The sequence below is a fragment of the Pogona vitticeps genome, chromosome 12 (assembly GCF_051106095.1).
Source record: "Pogona vitticeps strain Pit_001003342236 chromosome 12, PviZW2.1, whole genome shotgun sequence".
NCBI classification, from domain to species: Eukaryota; Metazoa; Chordata; class Lepidosauria; order Squamata; family Agamidae; genus Pogona; species Pogona vitticeps.
The window spans coordinates 665,489-688,519 of NC_135794.1; the positions used below are offsets into that span (position 1 = coordinate 665,489).

The 23,031-nt window shown below is 49.3% G+C and overlaps 1 protein-coding gene across 2 annotated transcripts in view; it reads left to right on the plus strand.

The window, feature by feature from the left end:
- MYZAP (myocardial zonula adherens protein) overlaps nt 1–20,567 on the plus strand; it is a 40,637-nt gene extending 20,070 nt beyond the window's left edge. Inside the window, exons 10-15 of one of the 2 annotated variants that reach the window (XM_072982176.2) lie at nt 289–394; nt 9,554–9,637; nt 11,557–11,657; nt 17,059–17,649; nt 18,689–18,911; nt 19,977–20,567. In XM_072982176.2, coding sequence (XP_072838277.2) covers nt 289–394; nt 9,554–9,637; nt 11,557–11,657; nt 17,059–17,649; nt 18,689–18,911; nt 19,977–20,117 — 1,246 coding nt within the window. In that variant the 3' untranslated portion in view covers nt 20,118–20,567. Of the gene's footprint in view, nt 1–288; nt 395–9,553; nt 9,638–11,556; nt 11,658–12,880; nt 14,137–17,058; nt 17,650–18,688; nt 18,912–19,976 lie in introns of those variants that run through there. The other variant, XM_072982175.2, reaches the window with a different exon arrangement.
- The last annotated feature ends 2,464 nt before the right edge of the window (nt 20,568–23,031 follow it).

Genomic DNA, 23,031 nt, shown 5'->3' on the forward strand with positions numbered 1-23,031 from the left:
TGATGTAGTTTCCCTGGGCGGGGGCGGAAGGAGAGGAGGGTGTTGTGGGAAAAGTCGATTCATGATAAAAACGAAAGGAGCCGGGTGGCGGGCGGTTGGAACATTGAGAACCAGTGCATGCAGTAGAGAGAGACCTGCGCATTTCCGTTTGTCTCTGATTTGTTTTTGTCAGTGATGCTTTTTTTTCTCAGCAAACTGGGCAAGTTGTTTGGGAAGGGGAGGTATTCTGACGCAGAAGGCTTGCGCGCGCACTCTCTCGTACGTAATGCTTACATCTTTTGGTGTCAGGTCGTCTGAACTGGAGGAAGTTACAGCTAATTTGCGGGAACGCATCAAACACCTTGACGACATGGTTCTTTGCCAACAGAAGAAAGTCAAGCACATGGTTGAGGAGGTAAGTTGAGGCTCTTGGTGGTTCTGCGCAACATGGGGGGGGGGGAATGCTGCCGTCAGGATAGTCTGAGGACAAAGATTGGAAACAGCCTGTCAAAAGATCTTAACATCTTGCAGAGGAAGTTCAAAACAAACCTTCCAAAAACGCCTTGTTAAGAAATAGTGTGTTCTGAACCGTAACACGTGGGGTTGGATAGAAGACAGCAGGTCAGAATTAGAAGAAAAATCATATGTGATCAAATTTTGATCTTTCTAAAATCTCACCAGTTATTTTGATTGGCCTGGTAACTGGAAATATAAAGTGCCTTTCCTGATTTGTCATTTGCGAACCATTTCTGGTGACTGGAACTGCCTCCTAATGTTTTCTGAAGGTGTAGGAAGAGAAGCGCAGCCCATCTGCTAGCTTGTTCTATTTGTCCATTTTCTAAACCTGTTGTCTGTTATATTTAAAAATACTATTGTGGCTAGGTATATGCAAATTCACTTTCTCACCTCCCTTTGGTTCCTGTTTTAGAGGCTTCTTTATTTTCATCTCCAGCCTCCCAAAATTTTGTTATATGCTCCCTCCCACTGAAAACATATGTTTTACTATGCCAACTTCCTCTAAATTTATTTAGTGGTTTATAAGACCCAAACTTACTTGGTATTCTAATGGTTGAAGAAGGGCCAAAAACCCCATGGTTTCTCCTTGGAATAAATCCTGAAATACAGAATGAACCATCGCAAAGATCTTGGCTGTCAGTGAGATTGTATCCCCCGATTCACTGGTCTGCTGAATCCGGTCCCAGATTTTCAAAATGATTTCACTGTTGCATTCAAGACCTTGGTTTCTGATGTCGTAACAAACTTTATCTGCTGATTTCAAGATATTATCTCTGGGGTTGTTCTCTTGGTTTCACATCTTTGCACGTCTGTGTCTTTTAAAAAAACATTGGCCAACATTAGCTTTATAGCAAGCTTGTGTTTATGTTGAGCAATAGTGCTGACTTAGTGTTTGTACCCTGCCATAAATGTGTAATTCATAATTAAGAGGAAGCAACAGATGACAAGGCTGAAAAACAAATTTAAAGGAACAAGTTCATGTATAAAATCTCAGCTGACGTTATGAGACCGTTACTGTCCAAAACAAAGGATTAAAAATAGCACAGAGATGGAACGGGATCCGTCAGCTGCAGCCCTTGCCAAGCAAGACAAGAAACAGCCGTACGTCTGAACGGGCAAGCTGGAATAGGAACAGGAGGGTCTGACCTTGCCTGAACGTCGTTTTTAAACCAGCCTTCTCTTTGTGATATTTCATTTCAAGGAATAGCCGAACCCCATCTCTGTACCGTTGTAGCAATGCAACGGATGCTTCTTCCGGTTGCTTTCCTCCATCACTCCTGTAATGCTTGGAGCAGAAACACTGCCTGTGAGGAGGACAGTCCTATCCAAGGCCAGGATTGATCTCTCCTGCCCCGTGTAGCCCCAGGGCAGGGGGAAGACCTTGTTCCATCCCATCCACCTGGCTCTCCCTAGTTCAAGCGCGATTCGAGTGCTGCAGGAAGTGACCCCCAAGTACTCATCATGCTGCTGAAGCAGCATCAGAACAGGGTCCTGATACCTCAGCACCATGCTAGCTTAGTCCTGTGTTTTCCGGTGAGGTACAGCCTTTTTCTTCTGCACCAATAGAAGCAACTTTCCCCTTGTGCAAAGAGCAGACAATGGCTCCCCGATGCTGCAGGATGTGGGATCAAAGCTCCTTCCCACGTCCAGCTCCCAGACCGGATGTTTGTGAAAGAAAACAATGGCGCAAGAAGGGAAAAAGAAGTGATTAATATAACCTATTATTTTCAGGCTTAGAATAAGGAGCCAAAGCCTACGGTTGCCTCCTTGCTTTCTGATCAAATTATGTTTGGAGCATAATTCGATCGGCCTGCATGTAGAGGGGCAGACGAGGGAAATTAACTTCCAAACCACACATACTGTTTTCTTCCCTCACGTGGTTGGTCTGCCGAGCCTGGTTCAGAGACGGCTGTGTAGGATATTTGCATGCCAGTCGGTGGGTTATAGACCTGCCTATTTGCCAAAGAGAAGAGGAAAGATGTGGGAGAGGAGCAGTGGCTCTGGATGAGCCCAGGGACTGACTCTGTCTCTCTCTCACACACACACACACCCCTCCCAGGCCCCTGCGAGAGAAGGAGACAGAGCAGCTCCTTTGCTGTGCTTTGGGAAATAGATCCATTTGGGTGCACCAGCAGCCACCCAGTTTCATGAGGGGAAAATCAAACATCAAGATCAAGATAATTTGACTAAACAGCGAAAGGATTGTATCTGCATCGTACTAACAAAGCGGTTTAGTGAGAAGCAGAGGAGCGAAACCAAGGCCAGCCGTTTGCTGGTGATGGAGAACAGAGTTTAATCCCTTGCTCTGTCGCCCATCCCTTTTGAGGTCTCGGTCCAGGAGAGGCCCTCTGAAGAAGCCAGGCTGGTTAGTGGAGGAGGGTTTGCAGCAGAGGGCCTGACAAGAGGGAGAATGATTGACCTCCTTGATAGAGCCTTTATTTGCAGAGTCTCGCTGTCTGTCGGGTGGCATTCCTCTAATGAGCTCGATTGAACTGTCTCTAGGTCATGGCCCATGAGCTGTTCTCCACATTTAGTCTCAGATTCATTGGAAGATAAGTGGTGGCCCTCGGGAAGCAAAAGAGACTGGATTCTTCACCGATGGAGAAAAATAACATGGACACAACTGCTGGCCAGATATGTTCTTGGAGCTGTTCTCTAAAGCTGCTCCGCTGAGCCCGGGTACCTGGGGCTTCTTTAGAAAATCCAGTGCAGCAGGACAAACCTGCGTGCTTTCGTCCTCTGGAAATCCAGCGACAGGAAGCATGCCGATGACCTGCTTTGCTCTGAGAAACTTGGGCATCGCAGGCTGTGGCCTGTCTGTCTGTCTTTTAGATCAGCAAAGATCCTTACACGCAGGATTGAATGACGGGGAAAGAAGGCAGGGTGGCAGAGAAGCTTTGGATACAAGGCACAACGTTTGGCTAGAGCTAAGAAACGCACCCTAAACGGGACCTTTACGGATGCTGAGAAAAGGTTATGCTACGTGCAATCCCTTGCGGGAGAGACGTTCCTTCGTTCAGAGCACATGCAGCTGACAAGAACATCTGTGCCCTGCTCTCTGAAACGACCCCGGCTGCTCATTCAAATCCCAAGGCTTGTGGGATACATTATCCAAGACTTATTAGTTAAGCACTTGCGGTACAGCAATAAAGATCTCAGGAAATATAGTATTTGTAAAACAACTGAGTGCAATACAATTTTGCTGAAAGTTTATGCAGCGTAGATAGCCTGAAATTTTCAAATGGCATAAGAGGGAGATAAATTCTAGCCCTAAATCTTGATGGGGACGCTTAGGCAACGGTACGTTTCTGTGGGTCTCTTGGGGAAAGACTGAGGCAGAATCCACACAGCTTTCGAACAGGGGTAATCGGCTCCAGTTTGATAAAGTTTGATAAAGATCAATAACAAGTGAAATTATTTAGGATCCTTGCTGTGGACTGAAAATCCGTCTAGGGTCTATATGTATCGCTGATGCTCGGGGGAATCTTGTCTGTTCTGTATTAATCTAATGATGCTCTGTCTGTCTCTGTGCATATATTTGGAAGCCTTTGCATTTCTGGTGTCTGATTAACCATTTGGAGCAGGGCTTTGGCTTCGTGGTAGGATGCCGGCTTTGACTGCCAAAGGTCCCGGGCTGAATCTCTGCAAGCATCTCTCTAGTTAAAATGGTCTGGGTAAACCAACCTGGAGAACGTCCCTGTCTGCCTCCCTGCCAGAGGACAGACAGCGCCCAGGGAAGAAAGCCCAAGGGCACTGAGTTGGTATAAAGCCTCTGTGGTCCTTGCAGTGAGAAATAGGTTGGTTTGTCAGGGTTGGAGCACCTTTTGTGTTGACGAGGCCATTGCTTCCTAACTCCTGAAAGTCCCGGACAGAGGGAGACAAAAACATTACATGAACAACACACTGGAGAAAGGCTTCTGATGGTAGAGAAAAGTCAAGGAGGGGCAGCTACCCAGAGGAGAGAGGCATTTGGCAGCTGGAGGGGCTGGAAGGGAAATCGTGAGGAAGTATGGCCATGCCGGTCAGGTGGATGGAGCAAGCGGGGAGAGAAGCGAGGCTGAGAAGGGAGGCCAGGGCCAAGAGCCATCCCATGTCTTTGATGCTAGTTTTGGTGATTGCTTATTTTTAAGCAACACAGTTTCATACATCACTCTGCTGGCACACCTCCCTTTTCCTGGACATTTCCCCAGCCGCTGCATGTTCCTATTCGTTTCCAGGCCCTTATGAATCTGAGCCCTGTTTCATAAAGTATTGTGACGTCTGCTTGGGGGCCCCGGACGTCTCGGGGATCGCCGACAGCAGACCATGAGTGCTGATGATGAATAGTTTGAAACCGGCAGAGCCTCTCTGGAACCCAGACACCCGAGCAGCGCCTCTCTTGCGAGGACCAATGTTGATTCTTGAAGAGGCAGCTTAAACGTAGCCTGGGCTACTTGAACCCAAGCGGTCGTCCGATCTAAAGTAGATGCATCCAATGGGGTTTTTGTGCAACTCTTGACTTAACTGGCCAGCAGTGGATTCGGTGGGTGTACTTTGATTGGGAGCGGCAGTGGGATTTAGGTCCCTTTGGTCGATGGGGTGTGGGATTAAGGGACTGGCTTTCTGGTGTACTTGAATTGCTCTTGCAAAGTGTAAAGCCCTGTAAACTTTGTAAGATTTAATATGACTTTAAAAAAATACACACACACACAAGTTATCAAATAAACAAGACAAAGATGAGGTAGTGACCTTACCAACCAGTGCACTTTTAATTTTATGCAGTGTTAAGATTGTGTAAAAGTACTGTACTACAATGTAGCATCATTTCGTTAAATAACATGTTTGTTTGCATTGGATATGTGTTTATTTTAATAAAATGTTTTATAATAATTTGAAACCAGATATAGCTCCCTGTTTAATGGTGGCCTTGGTGCTGCTCCCCCACCCCCACCCCCTGTCATAATTGGGTTGTTGAGACGGAAGGCAGAAAGATGGCTACAGGCAGCCGGTCTTTGGAAGAAGGACATTTCAGAGCAGACGGGGCCTGCCCATCCCAGCAGGAGCTTCTCTCGGTTTTCAAATTAGCCTCTTGTTCAGAATATAAGCAGAGATTCCTTGGAAGTCTTAATTCCTCAAACAGAAAAGTCTGCCTGAATCACATCCTTCCAGCATTTCTGTGCTTCCAGCTGTAGTGGTGGATGATCCTGTCATGCCTGATCCTGCCCTGAGATGCAATCTTCCTTAGCCCGCCTTCACAGTCGCTCAGACGAGGAACTGCGAACTTGAATCCCTACAGACATTCTTCGAGCATCATTAGCCATTGTGTCTCCTCTTGATGGGCTTTTGAGTCCAAATAGTATCTGCCCACCCAATAATCTCTGTCCCAGTGACTAGATTTGATGGGTCCCGTTTTTTTGCACAGCCCCCCTGCCCCCATTGAAAGTAAATTGTACAGGGTGAGAAATATTCTTCTGGCTCATAACTTGTTTGTCTTTGTGGTGCCGAAAGACCCTCGGTGGCTTTTTGCTGCAACAGACAAACGCAGGTCCCCCTCTGGAAATGTGTTGTGTGTTTTATAGCACGTGCCGCCTCATTCCCTGGTCTTCCACAAGACCTCAGCAAAGAAGATGAGCCAGGATTTCCTTTGGGCAGAACAGTGCCAGCAGAATCTTCTGCTTGAGAAATGTTTTGTCACAGAATTATAGAACGGCAGAGCTGGAAGGGGCGCCCGGGGGCTGCGGAGAGCAGAAAATCCACAGGTAAAAGCACCTCTGACAGGTGGCCCGCTGCTCTCCCTTCTTAAAGAAGCCCTTCTCGGGAGGAGAGTCTGTCGCCCTCCGGGGCAGCCTGTCCCCTCCATGCCTGAAAACCTCATCCTGTCCCTGTTACAGCTTTCTTTTGGCTGATTATTTGGTGCAGACATTCTTCTTATACATAAACAATGTCCTGAATAATTAAATATTTTATTTTAAAAGAGCAGCCATGTAATCAAAACAATGTAAAACCATTTTTAATGCACACGGATATATAGCACCGTGACAGAATTAGAAGGGAACCAGTTTTATTTGGAGTAAGGCACGAACTTTTTCTCATGAATTCATTAAAAGAAATTGCCCCTTTGCAATAATTTTCATTTTCTTTTTTTTTTTTTACGTTTAAAATATTTTATAACCAAAGGCGAGAGCCATTCAGAAATCTGCTCCGTTGAGTGTATGCTTTATAGAAAATTCCCATTTATAGGGCTCTGGATCTTTTTCCAATAGTTTTCTTACAGTACCATCATAAAAGCTGTTTATGGTGATTTTCTTTGGCTCAGGGCCCCTGTTGTTGGATTTATTTGCCCAAACGAAGAATGTTATAGGAGCACATTTTGCATTGCTTCACATCCCATATGAGTGGCAGATGGCATATAAAGTGCGTAGGAAACCGAGTTCCCTTCGAAGGCTGCCTGTTTGGCCAACCATGTCCAACAGGGTCCCAGGCAGCCTGTGCGCTCCCAGGTTATCGAACACCCTGTTGCAAAGCCTCCATTTTCCATTGGTTTCACCTTGATCGAGCTCCCCGGCTGTGGCTCTCATGGGCTATAATCTCATCTCCCTTGTTCTGAACCTGGGTGTTCCCTTGGCAAGGCAAGGGATCTCTTTTCTCTGACGCGATGCTCAGCTTGTCACTTCCCCTTCTGGGCTCTGGACTGGACTTTTCTGTGCTCCTCATTCATGCTCTTCAACAGCAAACACATCTGGTGCGCGATGGTGAGCCGTTTTACCAAGTCCCTTCATGAAACGGGATGTGCATTGATTGAGTCAACAAACAAGCAACATGGTGACTTTGCTGACTAGTAATGAACCAGGAAACTCTGCGTGTGCTACTCCGGGGCTGCTATTAGCCTAAATGGAAGAAGATAATTGCCGTCTACTCATTCATGTTATGGTTTTCCAGACCTATCCTGGTATGTTTCGTCCCAACAGTATCCTGTTTGGTTCCCTCCTTCAAATCCTCGTGAGAGTGTCATTTCCTTTGCTGCTGGTGGATCCAGATGAGCAGCCTCCCACTCGTGTCTTGAGGCGCTCCTGTCATTCCCCTGGGTCTGCAAACATAATTTCTCTCTCTCACACACACAGACAGAGACACACGTTCCCAAGGCAGCAACAATAGCATCTGTTCCTTCCTTAACTCCTTCCTTAGAATGCCACTTTTCCTCTGCCCCAGCTAATTTTCAACTTTTATATCAGGGAGATTTTAAAAATAAATAAATGACTCAACATAACTGAACCTTAAGTATCAGTCCACCCATGTGTTATATCTAGTATAGGTTCAGTTGAAAATCACCGAAGCCACAAAATCAGAGCAGTGGCCTTGGAGTGCTTTGCCCCGCTCCATTTCCGTGTGTGGCTTCCGTAGGAGACCCAACCTAGTGGGTTGTGCCCCAAGTTGGTTTTGAAACAAGTAGCCCATATTTTGTCACTGCTCCAAAGTGGCAGTGAGTCACAAGGGTCATGTCTGAACACGTGTCCACCTGTCAGATGCTGTCGCTGTCGATTTCCTGCACAAACAGGAAGCTGGGGACCCTTGGAATCCTTCATCCAACCGGCTCTACAGGCCCTGAGAAGGTCTTGAGCCAGCCCTCCGGCTGATCTGGGCCCGCTCTCCTGCCTCCTCCATGATTCATTGTCTCCGTACCTTCGTTATCCCTTGGCAGCCAGTGGCTACTGCTGCACAAATAACGGCAAGACCATATTTGCAATGGCAGCTAAGAAGGAAGGATATGCTCTCCTAACAAACGGGAGAGTTTATGGAACTTGCACAGTGTTTGATGCTAGCAAGCAATTTGTCCAAGCGTGGGGTGCGATCTGTAACCCTGAACACATTTCCTTGGATCACATCTGTCCTTAACCCCCCCTCCCCCAGGGAGAACAGAGCAGTCTGCGTAGAAGTTGGCCCTCGCCCACTGGCCCCGAAGGTGCCTTAGGCTCAAAAGGGCTTCACACCTGTCCAGGATGTTTGGCTCCACGTGGAGGCACCACCTTTCTTTCCAGGCGGAACGCAGGCTGGGGAACATGAACTTCCCGGCTGCTCTTCTGTCCAGGCACTGGCTAGGCATCTCTCTCTGCTCAGCGCCAGCAGAACGGATGGAAGGTGTGCCTTCAGTCTCTCCGGAAGGAGGACATCCTCGTTGATCCTGTTATGCCAAAAACAATCATTGAAGAAGGGTAGCCAAGTGTCAGGCAACAATTTCGTAAAGAAGGTATCCCTGGGCTTCCCGTGTGCCCTCCAGCACCCAAAAGGGGTAGGAAAGGAGAGCCTTCTCCAGGATTTATCTCCACGTTACAGGGGTCCCTGGCCCAGAGAAGCCTGCTTGCCTGTCCTCTTGCCTTTCTCCCTTTCAACAAAGGGTAAAGAAAAGCCTTCCTATCTCTCCCCGCTTGGAAAAGCAAGGAGATTACCCCCCCTCTTCCCAAGGCCAGGCTGGGGGGGGGATTCTGGGAACATTAATTCAGGAAAAAAGTCATCTCCCCCCCCCACCCAGTGCCACTGGTTCTGAAGGCTTTTTGGAAGTCGGTTTCTTCCTCTTGGCTATTCTCTGTGAATGCAGTTTGGCTGCTTTAACGTTTTATGGAATTTTAGTGTCAATTCTGTGTTTTGAAACAATTAGAATTCAGCTTGCTTCAGGATTTCTCTAATGATTTAGTCTTTTGAATATTGAAATGAATTCTTTGCTTCCTTGTTACATATTTGTATGTTGTAACTTGACAAAAAATACCTGTTTATATTCTGTCACCAAAATAAAGAGGTCTTGAAAGTGTTAAATTAGCTGTTTCATGTTCTAAGCCTGAATCTGAGACCCTCAGATGAGCCTAGACTACAACTCCCATGATCCACCGCCATTGGCCACTCTCTCTGGAGCCATTGGGTATTAGATTCCAGCAACATCTGGAGGCACATCTGGCTTAATCTCAGGAATACATTGTGGATAAGTAAAAGCCTAATTTCAGGATAGCCTGCCTGCTTGTTGACATAGGAGGTCTTTCCATCCTTTTTTTTCCTCCAGCTTTACGATTTTTCTTTCTTCTCTCCCTAGATTGAGCTACAAAAGAGAAAGATGAAGGAAAAGGAGGTGTTTATAGTGCAGCTTTTAGAAAAAATATCTTTCCTTGAAGGAGAAGTAAGTATGATATGAGCCGACTGTTCCAGATGTGGCTGCCGGCAGACGCCTGGCCCATCCGTTATCTCTGAGGTCTCCACCCTCTTTTATTCCAGCGCGCCTGCATTCAGTTTATTAATTCCAGTGGGTGCTGCATGCGAGCTTTTCATTTTTTTTGCTCTTTGGCTTTGCGGTTCGAATTGGATGACGAGTCTGCATTTTGGCGACTTCTGTACAACACCCAGGGTGGTTGTGGTTGTTTTAAAATCTGCTCAGGATATTATCTGGCGTGTCTGTTGGAAATGGGCAGCCAGCTTGGTTGGTGGCAGCAAAAACAGCCAGACAGTTTGGGTGGCATCTTGCAAGATGAACCATTTTCACTTGGCATCAGCTTCCCTTGAATTGCAGGCTGCAGAACCTGATGGCAGGTAATTATGGCGCCAAATCGGTCGCCTTTCTTGGGTGCCACACCGCTCTTGGTTGCTTTTATTTGTCTCGTGCCCTCGTAAGTCACGAAGGTGAGCCTAGGGAAAGGCAGAGGGGGAGGTCATTTCTCTCCTCCTGCGCTGTTGGCAGAGAGAGTTGGGAGGCAGAAGACCACAGAAAGACTCAATGCTGGAAGGTGGCAGGGGGTTAAAAGCCCTCAGCTTTCCACCTTGTTCTCACTGGCAAAGCCTAGCACACAGGATCTGGCCCAGTGAAGGGGACCTTTCAGCCTGGGAGCAGCTCAGCAGAATTGGGACCCCCCTACACCTGCCTCCCATTCTTTTCTGCCCAGGAAGAGATGCTTAGCAGCTGTCCTGGTAGGTTTCTTTGTAGCGGCCCATTCGTACAGGGATAGGCTTGCGTCGGTGTAAGAGCACGGGGAGTTGGAGCCGAAAAAGGTAACTTTTTCAAGCCGTAGCTTGTGGGGAAAGAGACTCCTCGGGGCCTCGATGCCCCCCCTTCCTCCATGTGAGAGGAAGGGGCGGTTGGGCTGGCAGTGTGCCCTTCTCACAGCTGCCATGGGGAGCTGTCCCTTGACGGCGCACCCTCGGAGCAGGGAATAAAAATAGTGATCACGCCTGTCAAGCCAGTGGTGTGACTCAGGCCCTTCCGGCCCGCTCTCATGCTAGAGCAGAAGCCATTCATGAGGGGGGAAAAAAGAAAGAAAGAAAGAAAGAAAGAAAGAAAGAAAGAAAGAAAGAAAGAAAGAAAGAAAGAAAGAAAGAAAGAAAGAAAGAAAGAAAGAAAGAAAGAAAGAAAGAAAGAAAGAAAAGAGGGGGAAGACTGGAAACAGAAGGCCAGGACCGGCAGAGCGCGTGCCCGTAAAGGTTCCTGTGGAAATCGATGGGGCCGGACTTGCCTCTAAGCTTTGAATGCAGCCTTCGAAGTGCCAATGGCGGAGGCGCTCAGAGGGCACCCATTCCATGCCACTGGCGCATGTGGGGCCAGAAATCGGGTAGGAAGACCCGGGGCGAAGCAGTGGGTTGGAGTGTGGGCCCCAAGCGGGGGCCGATCCGCCCCACATCCTGTGCCTATCTGAGCCCATCCACCCCACATCTGGTACGCCTGCTTATCCTTGCAGGCCAAGATCAGGAACGGGGACCTTTCAGATCCCCGGGACTGGGGGCCCCCCACCTTCCCCCCTGTCTGTTTTCAGCGGGGAGACCATTCCACAGGGCGTGGGCGTCCCCAAGGCCTTCCTCGGCTCCATGGCCACGTGAGGCTTCCTGAGCCATGGTACCGTAAACACAATGTGTGTGTGTGTGTGGGGGGGGAAACATTAGGAAAAGATTTGTGTTTGTTTGATGTCTCAAAGTGGAGGGAACCCATCTTTTATGTACAGCACTGGTGGATGGGCCTTGCTTTCCACGGGGCGAACGTCATGCGGGGTGGGGTGGGGGGACGTACACTGGAACCATGTGTTCTGAGAAGCCCTGCTGTCAAATATGTTTCAGAATAAAGAGTTGCAAGACCGTCTGGAGTATTTGATGGAGACACAATCAAGGCCTGACGTGGACACGAGAGACATTGGTGTAGGATGCGACCTTCCACTGAGGTATCTGGGTTTGAAGGCATTCGGATGGGGAGGGGGGCATGCTTCTTCCTCACCCACCTCCCCAGTTACCTGGACCGGGAGGAGGAGCGTGTAGAGTAACCCCATTGTGGGCATTCCAGAAATGTCCGTCTTTGGGTGGCAGAGGAGGAAGAAGAAGAAAAAAAACCACTGGTCCTTTCCCACAGACAAACTTCTGCTCCTCAGAGGTCAAACAAAAAGCCTTGAAGGGCGATGAGCAATAAAGCGTAGTCATTTTGCTATATTTTGGCTTGCCAGAGATGCCTCAGTCTTAGCAGCATGTAAACTGAGTCATTTTCCTAAATTAGTTTAACGAGAGGCCCTGGCAGAATGACTCCATTAGGGTTTTGCCCTCCTGACATTACAGCCAAACAACGCTGGTTTGCAGAGTTTCCGCCCGGAGGCAAAGCGTAATTGGGAAAGTTATGGGGTTTCCGAGCACGATGGCAACTGTTTATGCGATTCTTCCCGGGGACCCTGAAGGTGCTAAACGCCTCTTCACGGGCGCCACTGGGGAACCTATCCGAGGCCTTTGCCCTGCTCAGCTTTATGGAGCTCTTTATTTTTCCTGATTAATTTTTATAAGTAAATCAAAGTTAATGATCGTTGGTGGATTGTGGAAAGCCGAGAGGTCCTGAACCAGAGGAAGGGGGTGTACGGTGGGAAGCGGGCAAAAGTTCCCCCCTACCGAATCACCTGCCAAAGGCTAGCAAGAGACCAGCGAGCCTTTTTTTAATGCCCTTTTCTTGAAAGCGACTCGGAGTTCAGCAGACCCAAGCTTCACGTCAGGGATCAGAATCTGGTGCTCCAGGGGCTCACTCGGGTTTAGAGTGGAAGGGGTGAATTTGGAGCATCGGGGGGGGGGGGCGTTTTCTACCTACCAACCTGCTCCATGCTGCATTCCGGCTCTCCCGGGAGCGCTTAAAAACTCAGGTTTCTTTGAAACAAGAGACAGCCACATGCACCTCGTTTTAGAGAAGGGTTCCTTTCTCTGAAGGCTTCCAGAGACTTGAGTCTCCTGGGTTTTGCAAATCAAAGTACGGGGGGTGTGTGTGGGGGGGTGAGGAAGGTCCCCATGACCCACACAGGTGACCACGTGTGGTCCTTGGAACTCCCACCTCTGGTTTAGAACCATCCAGTGTGTGTCTCAAACAATTTTGAGTGGATGCTTGAGGTCTCGTGTTGCTGGTTTTCATTCCATACAGTCAGGAAAAGAGCAGCCCACCTTCCGAGGCCTCCAAGCCGATCAGGAACTACACGCCGTTTACAAGAGTCCTGGAGTATTCGTCCAGACACGGAGAGAGGGGCCGGAGCAGCCTGCCGTCCCAGCCGTCGGACCCAGGCCTGCCTCCCAACTGATCCGGGGGGGGGGGGATGGCTTTGCCTCTCTGCAGCCTGAAGGACAAGCAGACCAAAGCACCGCTGGGCCTCTGGAGAATTTGCCTTCTGGGCCTCAGTCCAGGGCGTTGCTCAGTCTGGGCCTGCGCTGGTTTGCAGGAGATCCGAGAGTGAGCCAAAACGATGTGCCGGTGTGGATGGAAGCTGTGCCCTGGCTTTGGGAGCGGGCCGGAGGAAAGGCGCCTGCAGCCGCCTGAACTGTGAAGGGCTACTGACTTCTCAGCTGAACTGGAGTGGAATTATGGCGCAACTGTGCCGTCTCCTCTTGGGAAGGGCCTGTTCGTGGACTCATGTCGATCCCAGGGGACCGGGCACTGAGCTAGCAGGCTAGCCGCCTCTTTCCCCCGGGAGAAGGAGAGACTCTGGCTCAGCAAACGAACACCACACTGGGGGGGGGGGTTCCCCTATTTTCCTGGGCTGCAGCCACCAAGCACATGGCCCTCTAACCTCACATACAGCCAGTGTTACAGTAACTGCCACATTTATTTCAGTAGTCAGACCGCCCCCCCCACCCTCATGTTCTTCAAGGAGGCTTCCCTTTCTGTATTCTTTTGCTCTGTGTTTCCCTCTTTCCTGTCTCCGGGAAATACGGGACCAGTTTTTTATGTATAAGTATTTATACATGGAGGTTGTTACATTTTTGTTTATGACCTTCCAGTAACACAAACAAAATCAAACACTTCATTTTATATATTGAATCCCATGGAAATATGGTCAAAAATCTTTTGCATCAGAGTTTCAGCTGCATGTGACTAATATACCCTGTACGCGTACGCGCGCGTGCATTTCTGTTGTCCTGAGTTGCAACTTCCTTTAACAGAAGCGACGGAGGGTCCCTTTTCCTCCAGGCATTTTTCTTTAAAGAATGTTAACATTTAGCACAATGTATAACAGTTGAAGAAGAAAACGTATCTATTTAAAATCATCACCAGCCTGATACCTTTAAGAGACGGGCTGGACTGTTGCTCCTGTGTTATATGTTTGACTGCAACTCGGTTCGTTCCTTCATGCATTTACCCTATTTAAATATTATTAACTGTTAAATACAGCACGTTATACTGGATGTCATCCGATTCAGTGTGGATTTCTTTTTAAATCCTTTTGCCACATGCAACCGAATTGAAAGCACAAGAGTAGCTTTCTTGTGCATTTTGTGAACAAAATTACTGATGGCTAACTTAAGTCCCCCCCCCCCCCCCGTCTGTGACTTTTTCATGGAGCACAAAAGCTCTCGGTAGCCCTTAGTCTTGGTGGTTCAGCACCGCCTCCAGTGGCAGAGACGCCATGCTTCTGAGGACCGTTCTCAGAGAAGGCAGACTTACGCCCTCCTGCTCAGCTCTGGGCTTCTCCCATCGGACATTCTGGTTGCCCACTTTGAGCTAATAGGCCCCTGGGCTGACCCGGTTTCTATACAAATCAAATAGTCCAAAGTGCCAGAGCAACAGATTTTTTAAAAAAGACAAAATTCTAGAAAGAGCTGCCCTGAGCATCTCTTGATCACAGGAAAAAGGGAGGCCATGTGACACCATGCATGCAAAGAGGAGGGGGGGGTGCCGTGAGATGCCTGGCAATGAAAACAGTTGGGTTGAAAATGAAGATTGAAATGTGTCTCGAGACCCACAGCCAGTCAGCCAAGCTGTGCACTGTCTTCATGTTCTTTAGCCCCAAAGTCGGCAACGAACAAGCAGTTCAGTCTTATTTTTTACTTAGAAATAAATTTAGCTACATTCAGTTGGACTCTGTTCTCCTGGGCAAGTTGTGCATAGGATATCAGCCTCAGTTCAGAATACTCTAAAGTTTTGTTTATTTTATGTAACAACCAATTCAAACTGTAATCACAAATTACCTCCTTGGTGCCATAAATCTGCAGGCGACGGGAATCAAAATAAGGGGTCATCTCCGATGAAGAAGAAATAAATGAATGTAAAAATAGGCTGAGAAAGAATTTTTACAGTCAGCAAAAAGCTTATTCAAAGTCTTGGTTCGATGTGATAACAATGTTTGCTTTCAGCAGTTATCGCTGCCCAGGGCGGCTGCCTAAGTCTTTGGATCGTTCCTTAAGAGAGTAAATGCATTAGGAGGGCCCCCATTTTTCAGCTACTCTTGCTTTAAATAAATCCGTATCTCTGCCAACAAGTGTACAAGTCAAGCCAGACGCTGACAGCAAGACGTGACACCTTAAGAACAGAAGAACTCTGGCAGCTTGAAGGAAGGAGAAAGCCCTTCCTTCTTTAAGCCAAAATACTACAATAATCATTCCGACCTTTGTGACTCCTTTGTGAAAGCTTAATTCCATTCCAGCAACCAGGGTGCCACCCAAAACACACAAACCCACCGTGATTCAGAGACCAGCATGGACTTTGGAACTGGGAGGTATAAATTTATAAATCGAAAGGGTGTGATTTATTGCCTGCTGGGACCTGGAAATCATATGTGCAGGAGCATGGAGGTGCTTGTGGGGACGCCCTCTCTGAAGGCACACACACGGGCACCCCTCCTTCGGCCTCACCTGGCTGGTGCCCCCCCCTTAGACAAAATACAGAAGGGGATGGGAAGGCGAGCAATAGAAGCCCCCCCCCTCAGGCTGCAACTCCCATCTGCCCCCCCCGGCCAGCTGAGCCAGCTGGTGAGGAAGGACCCCTTGCCCCCTTCTACAGAAAGGGTGCCCCCCACACACCCCCCATGAAGACAGGATTCTTCACACACGCGCGCGCGCCCCCCCCCCCCCATACAAAGGCCCTTCTCTCTCTCTCTCTTCTCTCTGTGCTAAACTCAACCCTAAGAGGCTCCATCCGGCACCCGTTCCGTTCCATGCAACGCTTCACACATTTTGCAGACCCCAGCCCTCCCCCTCTCCCCCCCCCCCGGAAAGAAAGCGCTCGCTTTGCACCAGCAGCTCTCAGGAAGCGCAAAGGCGCCGCCAGGACCGAGGCGTTCTGACCCCGCGGGGCCGCCGTAGCCGGCTTCCGGCAAGATGGCGGCGCCCACTCGGGGCCGGAAGTAGCGAAGCCGAAGAAGGAGGGGGCCGCCTCCGGAGACGTCCAGCCCGCCCGCCCGCCCGCCCGCCCGCCGGGCCTCCCTTCCAGGCCTCCCATCCGGGGCTGGCGCTGCTTCCCCCGCGGGGGCCACGCGGGCCTCCCGGCATGGGTGAACATGGCAGCGGCGGAGGATTCGCTGCGCGGTCGGGGCCTGCCGGAGCTGCGGGAGATGCTGCGGAGGCAGGAGAAGTTGCTGGGCGACCGGTGAGGAGGGCGGGGGAGGGGGCGAGAGGGAGGGAGGGGGGAGGGATGAGGGGAGCCCCTCGGGGGTGGGGGCTCCCTTGAAAGCCTTCCCCCCCCCGTCTCGCCTTCCCGCCCGCTTGCCCCATGGGGAGTGGTGGGGGGTGGAAGGAAGCCTTGCCAAGAGGAGGGGGGGGTCAGGTGCTCGAGCGGGGGCGGGACTGAACGCTGCCCCTCCCCCCCCCGCTGTTCAGTCCTAGTGGTGATGATGATGGTCACGGAGCCATGCGTTCAAGTTGCGCTAAGCTGGCCCCTGAGGAGATCTGGGGGCGGGAGAGCGATGGGAGGCCCCCTCCCCCCCTTCCGAGCTGTCAGGATTTGAACCTGGGGGCCTTTCCATGTAGAGTCAGGAACTGGGACAGGAAAGCCCCCGCTTCAGTTGCGCCTGAGAATAGGAGGCAGAGGGATGCCGACTGAAGCAGGCTCTCCCTCCCGCATCTAGCCCAGGGTTGCCAACTCTGGCTGGCAGGTTTCAGCAGGAGTTGCCCAGGCCCTGTTTGCACCTGGGGCCTTCCTCCTGCAAAGCAGTGTTGGGGGGGGGGTTACCACATAGCGGAGGCCCTTCCCCTCCCTGGCACAGGGATCTTGTGTCCGGCAGGGCAGAGCGTTTGGAAGGGAACATCCCGTGGTAACTGCTTGCACGCGGAGGTGTCGGGAGTAAGTTGACTTTACCTTGTTTGTGTGATTACAAACCATTATTCTTGCAGGAAATTTATATCCAGGCTTCCAGATAAAGGTAAAAAGATCTCCAGTTTCGTTGAAAAGTTGAAGGTTGCTATAGCTCAAGAAGAAGGGCTGGAGAGAACTGCTGAGCTGTTATCGGCGGTTAGATTAGAGTTCCAGAGGAAACAAGAGGCCATTGAATCCAGCAAGCCAAACATCGTCGGCAGCAGCCGCCACTCAGGGCATGAAAATTCAGCTTGTATTGGTAAAGGTCCACCTGGCAGCATCAGCAGCGAACAGCCAGAGGAAGCACTTGGGGCCTCCGGTGTCACTGAAGGAAGCAAGAAGGCTGCAGAGAGACCTACGACCGGAACACCAGGAGATGATCTTCTTGTGAGTAAAACGGACACTTTGGCCACAGTCTGCAATGAGGAGTTAAGTGCGGCCTTTGGAAGATTTTCCATCAGAGGGAGAGAAGAGGAGGGAAACGTTGAAAAAGGAGAGACGGCCAAAAGTGAAGCCAATCCTTTTCAGAGCGTTCCAGACACAGCACCCAGAACCCCGCATTACATTGAGGTCCTAGAAATGAGAGCGAAGAACCCAGTGACTAAGAGAAGCAAGTTTAAAACCAATTTGTAAGTACCACAGACAAGACTGTCTCCTGGGTGGCAGTTTTTGTTATTATACTACAAGTATGTGTTTCACATACCAGGCAGGCTCAGGTTGGGGTGGGAGGAGGTGAAAATATTTTCTTTCGATAACATGTGAGCCTAAACTGAACTTCTAGTTCCAGCTAGAACAGACCTGCTAAATCAATTGCTAAATAGTCAACAGGTCTGTAAATCCCATTGACTGAATCGGTCTGCTCCAGGTGGAACCAGCAGTTGGATTTAGGTAGTAGGTAGCATTTTAAACAAGCTAGCTAGCACCTGTTTTCTTTATCCTGGGTTCATTAATGCATACCTTTGTAGAAGAGAGAGAAACAGGTACAGAAAATGTGGGTCCCACTGCAATCCCTGACTGCTCTTCTGGGATTGCCCACTGCTAGACTATGGAATGCCCTCCTGACTGAAATTCTTCTGGCGCCGATGTTGAGGACATTTTGGCGCCAGGTCAAAACCTTCCTGTTCTAGAAGGCTTTTAATTGAAATAACATCAACTGTGGGTCCTGATGGCAATTTTTAATTGTATTTTAATCATTTTATCTTTTATTGTATTTTAATTGAATTTTAATTGTTGTAAGCCGCCCAGAGACCTTTGGGTAGAGTGGGCGGCATATAAGTTAAATAATAAACAAACAAACAAATAAATAAATAAGTGTGCTTATATTTTTTAAACTATGTATGTATATATGCATGCATGCCTTTGTTTATTTAAAATATTTTTGCCCTGGTTTTCTCGTTAAAAAGTCCCTAGGGTGGTTTGCAACATTAAGAAGAAACAATGTTAAAAGCTTAAAACAATATGTGGGTTGAATATTTCATTGTTTTCTTTAGATCTCACATGTCCGGACAAAAGAGGGAGAGGGTAGGGTGACCCAGACATCTTCTAGGGCTTGAATCAGAACCCCCTCACTCCCCGCAGTAACTCTTTCAACGTATGGCCCCGTCCACCAGAATGTCGCTCTGGGCAGGCTTCTTGGCAGATTACATCCGAGCTTTTGCATCCTCACAGATTGCCGGCCGACTCATGTAGCTCGTCTTGTGGCTCCCCAGAGATTCCTTCCCCCGGAGTTCCCTCCTCTTCCGTTTCCGCTGAAGAAAGACGCCGCAGGGATAAGAAGCACTTGGATGATATCACAGCCGCGCGCCTGCCGCCCCTTCATCACGAGCCTACAAAGCTGCTCTCCATAGAAGAATCGATCACCATCCAGGTCCAGCAGAAAGAAGCTTATGAGGTAGGAGCCATTACGCTGATGCTTGGCCTGGGCTCTGGATACCTTCTCAGGAAAATCCTGTCGGAGGAAGGGCAAGGCAACAGAGTTCACGACAGGTGGTGGCAGTGTGCGTTTGCTCTGCCCAGCACTCTTGGAGAGCAAAAGGGAGTGCCAGTCAGCGTCCTCCTCCTCCAGCTACTGTCCAGAACATCTTGCTTTAAGGGGCTTTTGTTGCATGGGCCTTGAAGGGTTTTGTTTTGTTTTTGCAAACCCTTCTGAACAACCAGCTGGCCTCTCTCTCTCTCTCTCTCTGTGCTTGGTTTCTTCGCGTGTCTATGTGTACTTTGCCCCTTTGAGGGAAACGGGAATGCATTTAGGGCAAATCAGATACTTTGGCAATGAGAACTGTCGCTTTCCTTGCCTTACTTTTGCCTGGGCTTGAGGAACCTCACAGCATGTTTTCTCATGCAGGAGAGGACGTGTTTGGTTTGCTTCGACATTGGTGTTTTTATTATATTTTTAATCAGTCCAGTAACAAAGGTTCTGTGGGTGCACTACGCAAAGACAAAATAGTAAAATACAGTGCAATTTGTTTTTGCAATACTATTTAAATAATTAAAGAACAGCCAGAGAAAATGCATTAAAATAATCATGCAGTTTAAAATGCCACAGAAAAGGAAGGTTGGCGTGGTGGAGAAATCAGAATAGTGTCGGCACCAGGTGAGGACATTCATAAAATGGAGCAACAGGTGCAGGGACTGTTTGTTTTTGTGGACCTACGTTAAGAATCACATTTGTGATTGTTCCTCTCTAACCAGGTGACATATTACGAGGGTCCCCTCTCTCCAAACCCTGCTCCCTTTCCTTGCCATGAAGAGTGACATGTTCTATTTAGGTGAACATTGGCTTGCCTAGACTTTTTTTCTCTGAACACTTCCATTGAAAGAATTGTCCTCCACAGCAGGCTATCCTGCTTCCAGCATTTTATTAACCAACAGAGCAACTGAATGTGACTCAGTTTGTCATGAATTCTCTGTCACACGTCTCCTAATGTTTAACCTGCTGTCTCTCCTATTCTTCTGGCAGGAAATGCAAGCCAAGCTGGCTGCCCAAAAGCTTGCTGAAAAGCTTGGCATTCGGATGGACCGCTATGAACCAGAGGGGGAGATGGCTGCCGGCTACAGGGAAGTGAAGGACGAGGAGGGCTGCAGCTCCGCTGAGGACTGAGGCCAAAGCAGACTCTGGGTGTGCAGGTGTGGGTCTGGCGTCCTCCTTCATAGGGACTCTGACTCTAAATGTGGAAAAAAACTGAGGGGGTCCCCTTGTCATCTTGCATCTTCGCCGTGAGTTGCTGAGCTGCCAGAGGCCTTGGTGTCACCAGGGAACACCCAAGGATTAGGGTCCCCTTGCTTGTTGCTCACACAGAACCTTGCACGGGAGTGGGGTTCGTGGGCCACGGGTGGGGAGCTCGTACAATGGGGAAGAGGTCTGTGGTGGCCTCCGGTCTCGGTGGGCTTGGACAGTCACACCTCTGGTCTAAGAGGCAGAGATCCTGGTCAGAAAAAGCAGATGTGCAGGAGCAACCTGGCTTTCCTGGGCTTGTGCCAGGCAAATGTGGGACGCTAATGTGTGTAAAAGATGTTTATATTTTTATATTAAAAGTTCTTGCTCTTCCTATATATTTCTACATGTCTTAAAATCGGGGATAGGACCACTGAACCAGGGGGCTGTTTGAGACATCCAGGCCAGTGGTCCTCAGTCTGCTAGATGTCATGGCCTTTGACCCTTGGCCAGCCCAGCCAGTCCTAAGGGGTTCTGGGTGTTGAAGTCTGAACCATCTGCTCTGGTGGAGAAAAGACGTCCTGGCTGGTATAGTAGGAAAAGCCCGTTCTGCACACCGTCTATACCAGGAAAAGCCCATTCTGCTGAGCCTGCCCTGATAGATCCGCGGGCCTGGCTGGACCTCCTGGTGGTTAGCTGACATGCTCTAGAGGGTTTAGCTCCTGTACTCTGACTGGGGAGTTTGGGACGTTGCCGTACTAGAGGGCATCAGCTCAGAGAAAGCTGGCCCCATAGCATTGAGTGGGGAGGGAGTTCAGCAGCTGGTAGAAGGCGTTCCCTCCTGGTGCCCCCTTCCTTGAGAGGCAGTGCAGCTTCCCAGACAGCTCCAGCTCCAACAATATGAACATGGTACAAAATAAAGTACATTGTCTAGAGGGGCGGGGTAGAAATCGAATAAATAAATAAATAAAGGGAGGGCTCTGTAGACACACAACTTTTTCATTTTTACCATCTCTTCATTAAAATTGGTTGGAGCCCCCCTCCCCCCCCCCCCATTTTGGCCTTGATAAATTTGCACACATCGAGCATTTTAATGACTAGTAGATGCAGTTAAAAATGATGCCTGGCTTGATCCATTACAGAACCCTGAGTGACCCTAATAAAATCTTAAGTGCAATGCCATTTTGCTCATAGGTATGCCTGGAAAAGGTCCTCCTTCCAGTTTCTTAGATCAGAGCCGGATAGGCAGGGAGGAGACGCCTGCTTCCCTATGTGTGTGTATGTGTGTGTGTGGGGGGGAATCTTTTCCCCAACCTACTGGTAATCACCAAAACCACGAGTGGAAGAGACGTGGCATGCCTTGTTTCTCTGAAGGCAGCCAAGCTCCCAGGTGGGTCGTGAGAGGCCGAAAGGGATCGACCGGTCCCGAGGCTCTTGCTGCCAGGCTGCTTCTCCTCCCGTGTTGTGGGGATCCCCTCTCTGTCGGTTCCGGTCGCTTCCTCCGGAGCAGCCGCCCTGCCATCTGGGGGAGGGCCTTGTCTTCTCCAGGCTAACTACGCCCAGCTTCTATCCGTGCCTTTCCAGACCCTCTGCTGTCTTTCCTCCTCCTCCTCCTCCTCCCCTTTGCACGCACACACACACAGACACACATGTGCTTTTCTGATGTGGGTCCCTGATACTGGATCTCAGGAGGTCTCCTTGTTCAGCTGCATCAGCCACAGCCACTGATGGGTAACTGATGGGGCTCATGGGGTTTGTCGTTCAGAGCATCTGGAAGGCTGCCAACGGCTTGCCTCTGAATTAGGCTGTCGCCCTTGGTCTTCAGAGCGACGTGCCTCCTTTAACCTCTGCTGGACTGGCGGTCTCTGTGCACAGTCTAGCCTTCTTCTACCCTGCTGGGTTGGTTCTCCACACGTTGGGACATTTCAGTGCCACCAGCTTTCAGGGTGCCTCAAATCCGCCCCTTCTCTTTGCTTTCCAGCAGGGCTTCTGCTCCTAAGCGGGTCTCCTTAATGACATTCTGCTTTGCTTTAAAAAAAGAAAGAAAAGCATCAATCAGGTTAAGTGGAGAAATTCTCTAACTTCCAATTAATTTGGTGGACATCCTTTCTGAACCCCCACGGCCATGGACTGCCACCTTATCTATTCCTTGGTTTCCTTCATATCTATAATGTTTCATTTTAAGCTCTCCTGAGTGTCAGTACCCCAATTAACAGCCAGGTTTTAATGATGGCCGATGATAAATGCAGGCTCTCTTCAGGCGGAAGGAGGGGCTGTGTGTCATGTGTGCGTACGCCCCCCCCCCACTCCCTCTTTTTTGCAAGCTAAGCCGTTTTCTTCTCTTTGGGGTGGCAAAGGGCCAGGAATTTTAATGAAAGCAAACATCAAAGTTGGAGGAGAAATGAGAATATTCGTCAAGGAAGATTCACAGCCCCTGCTCCCTGATAACCTCTGCGAAGGGACTTCAGAACTATGTGGGAGCAACTGAAACAAACATCTGGACCCTGAAGTTTCGCCCTTCCCAGGGATGGAGACGGGCAGGGCTTGTGGCCTTCCAATAATAAATATCTCAGAGAAGTCTCCATGAATCAACTGGAAACCCCCTGTTTTCAATTATTCTTGTTTTTAGAAAGACATCACAGTTAATTATCCATGGGCAGAGCCTCTTCTGAAGTTTCTTGAATTGGCCTTTGTTGAGTTTTTTTTTTCCTTGCGGTTTTTAGTTGGAGCCTATTTACTGTTGTTTGACACCCCCCCAGCCACCCCCCCAAAAAATACAGCAAAGTCACTTGCCAAGCATGAGTGTCCAGCGCCAGGGAGGAGCATAAAGGCAGGTCTGCCTGTGTGTGTGTGTGTGTGT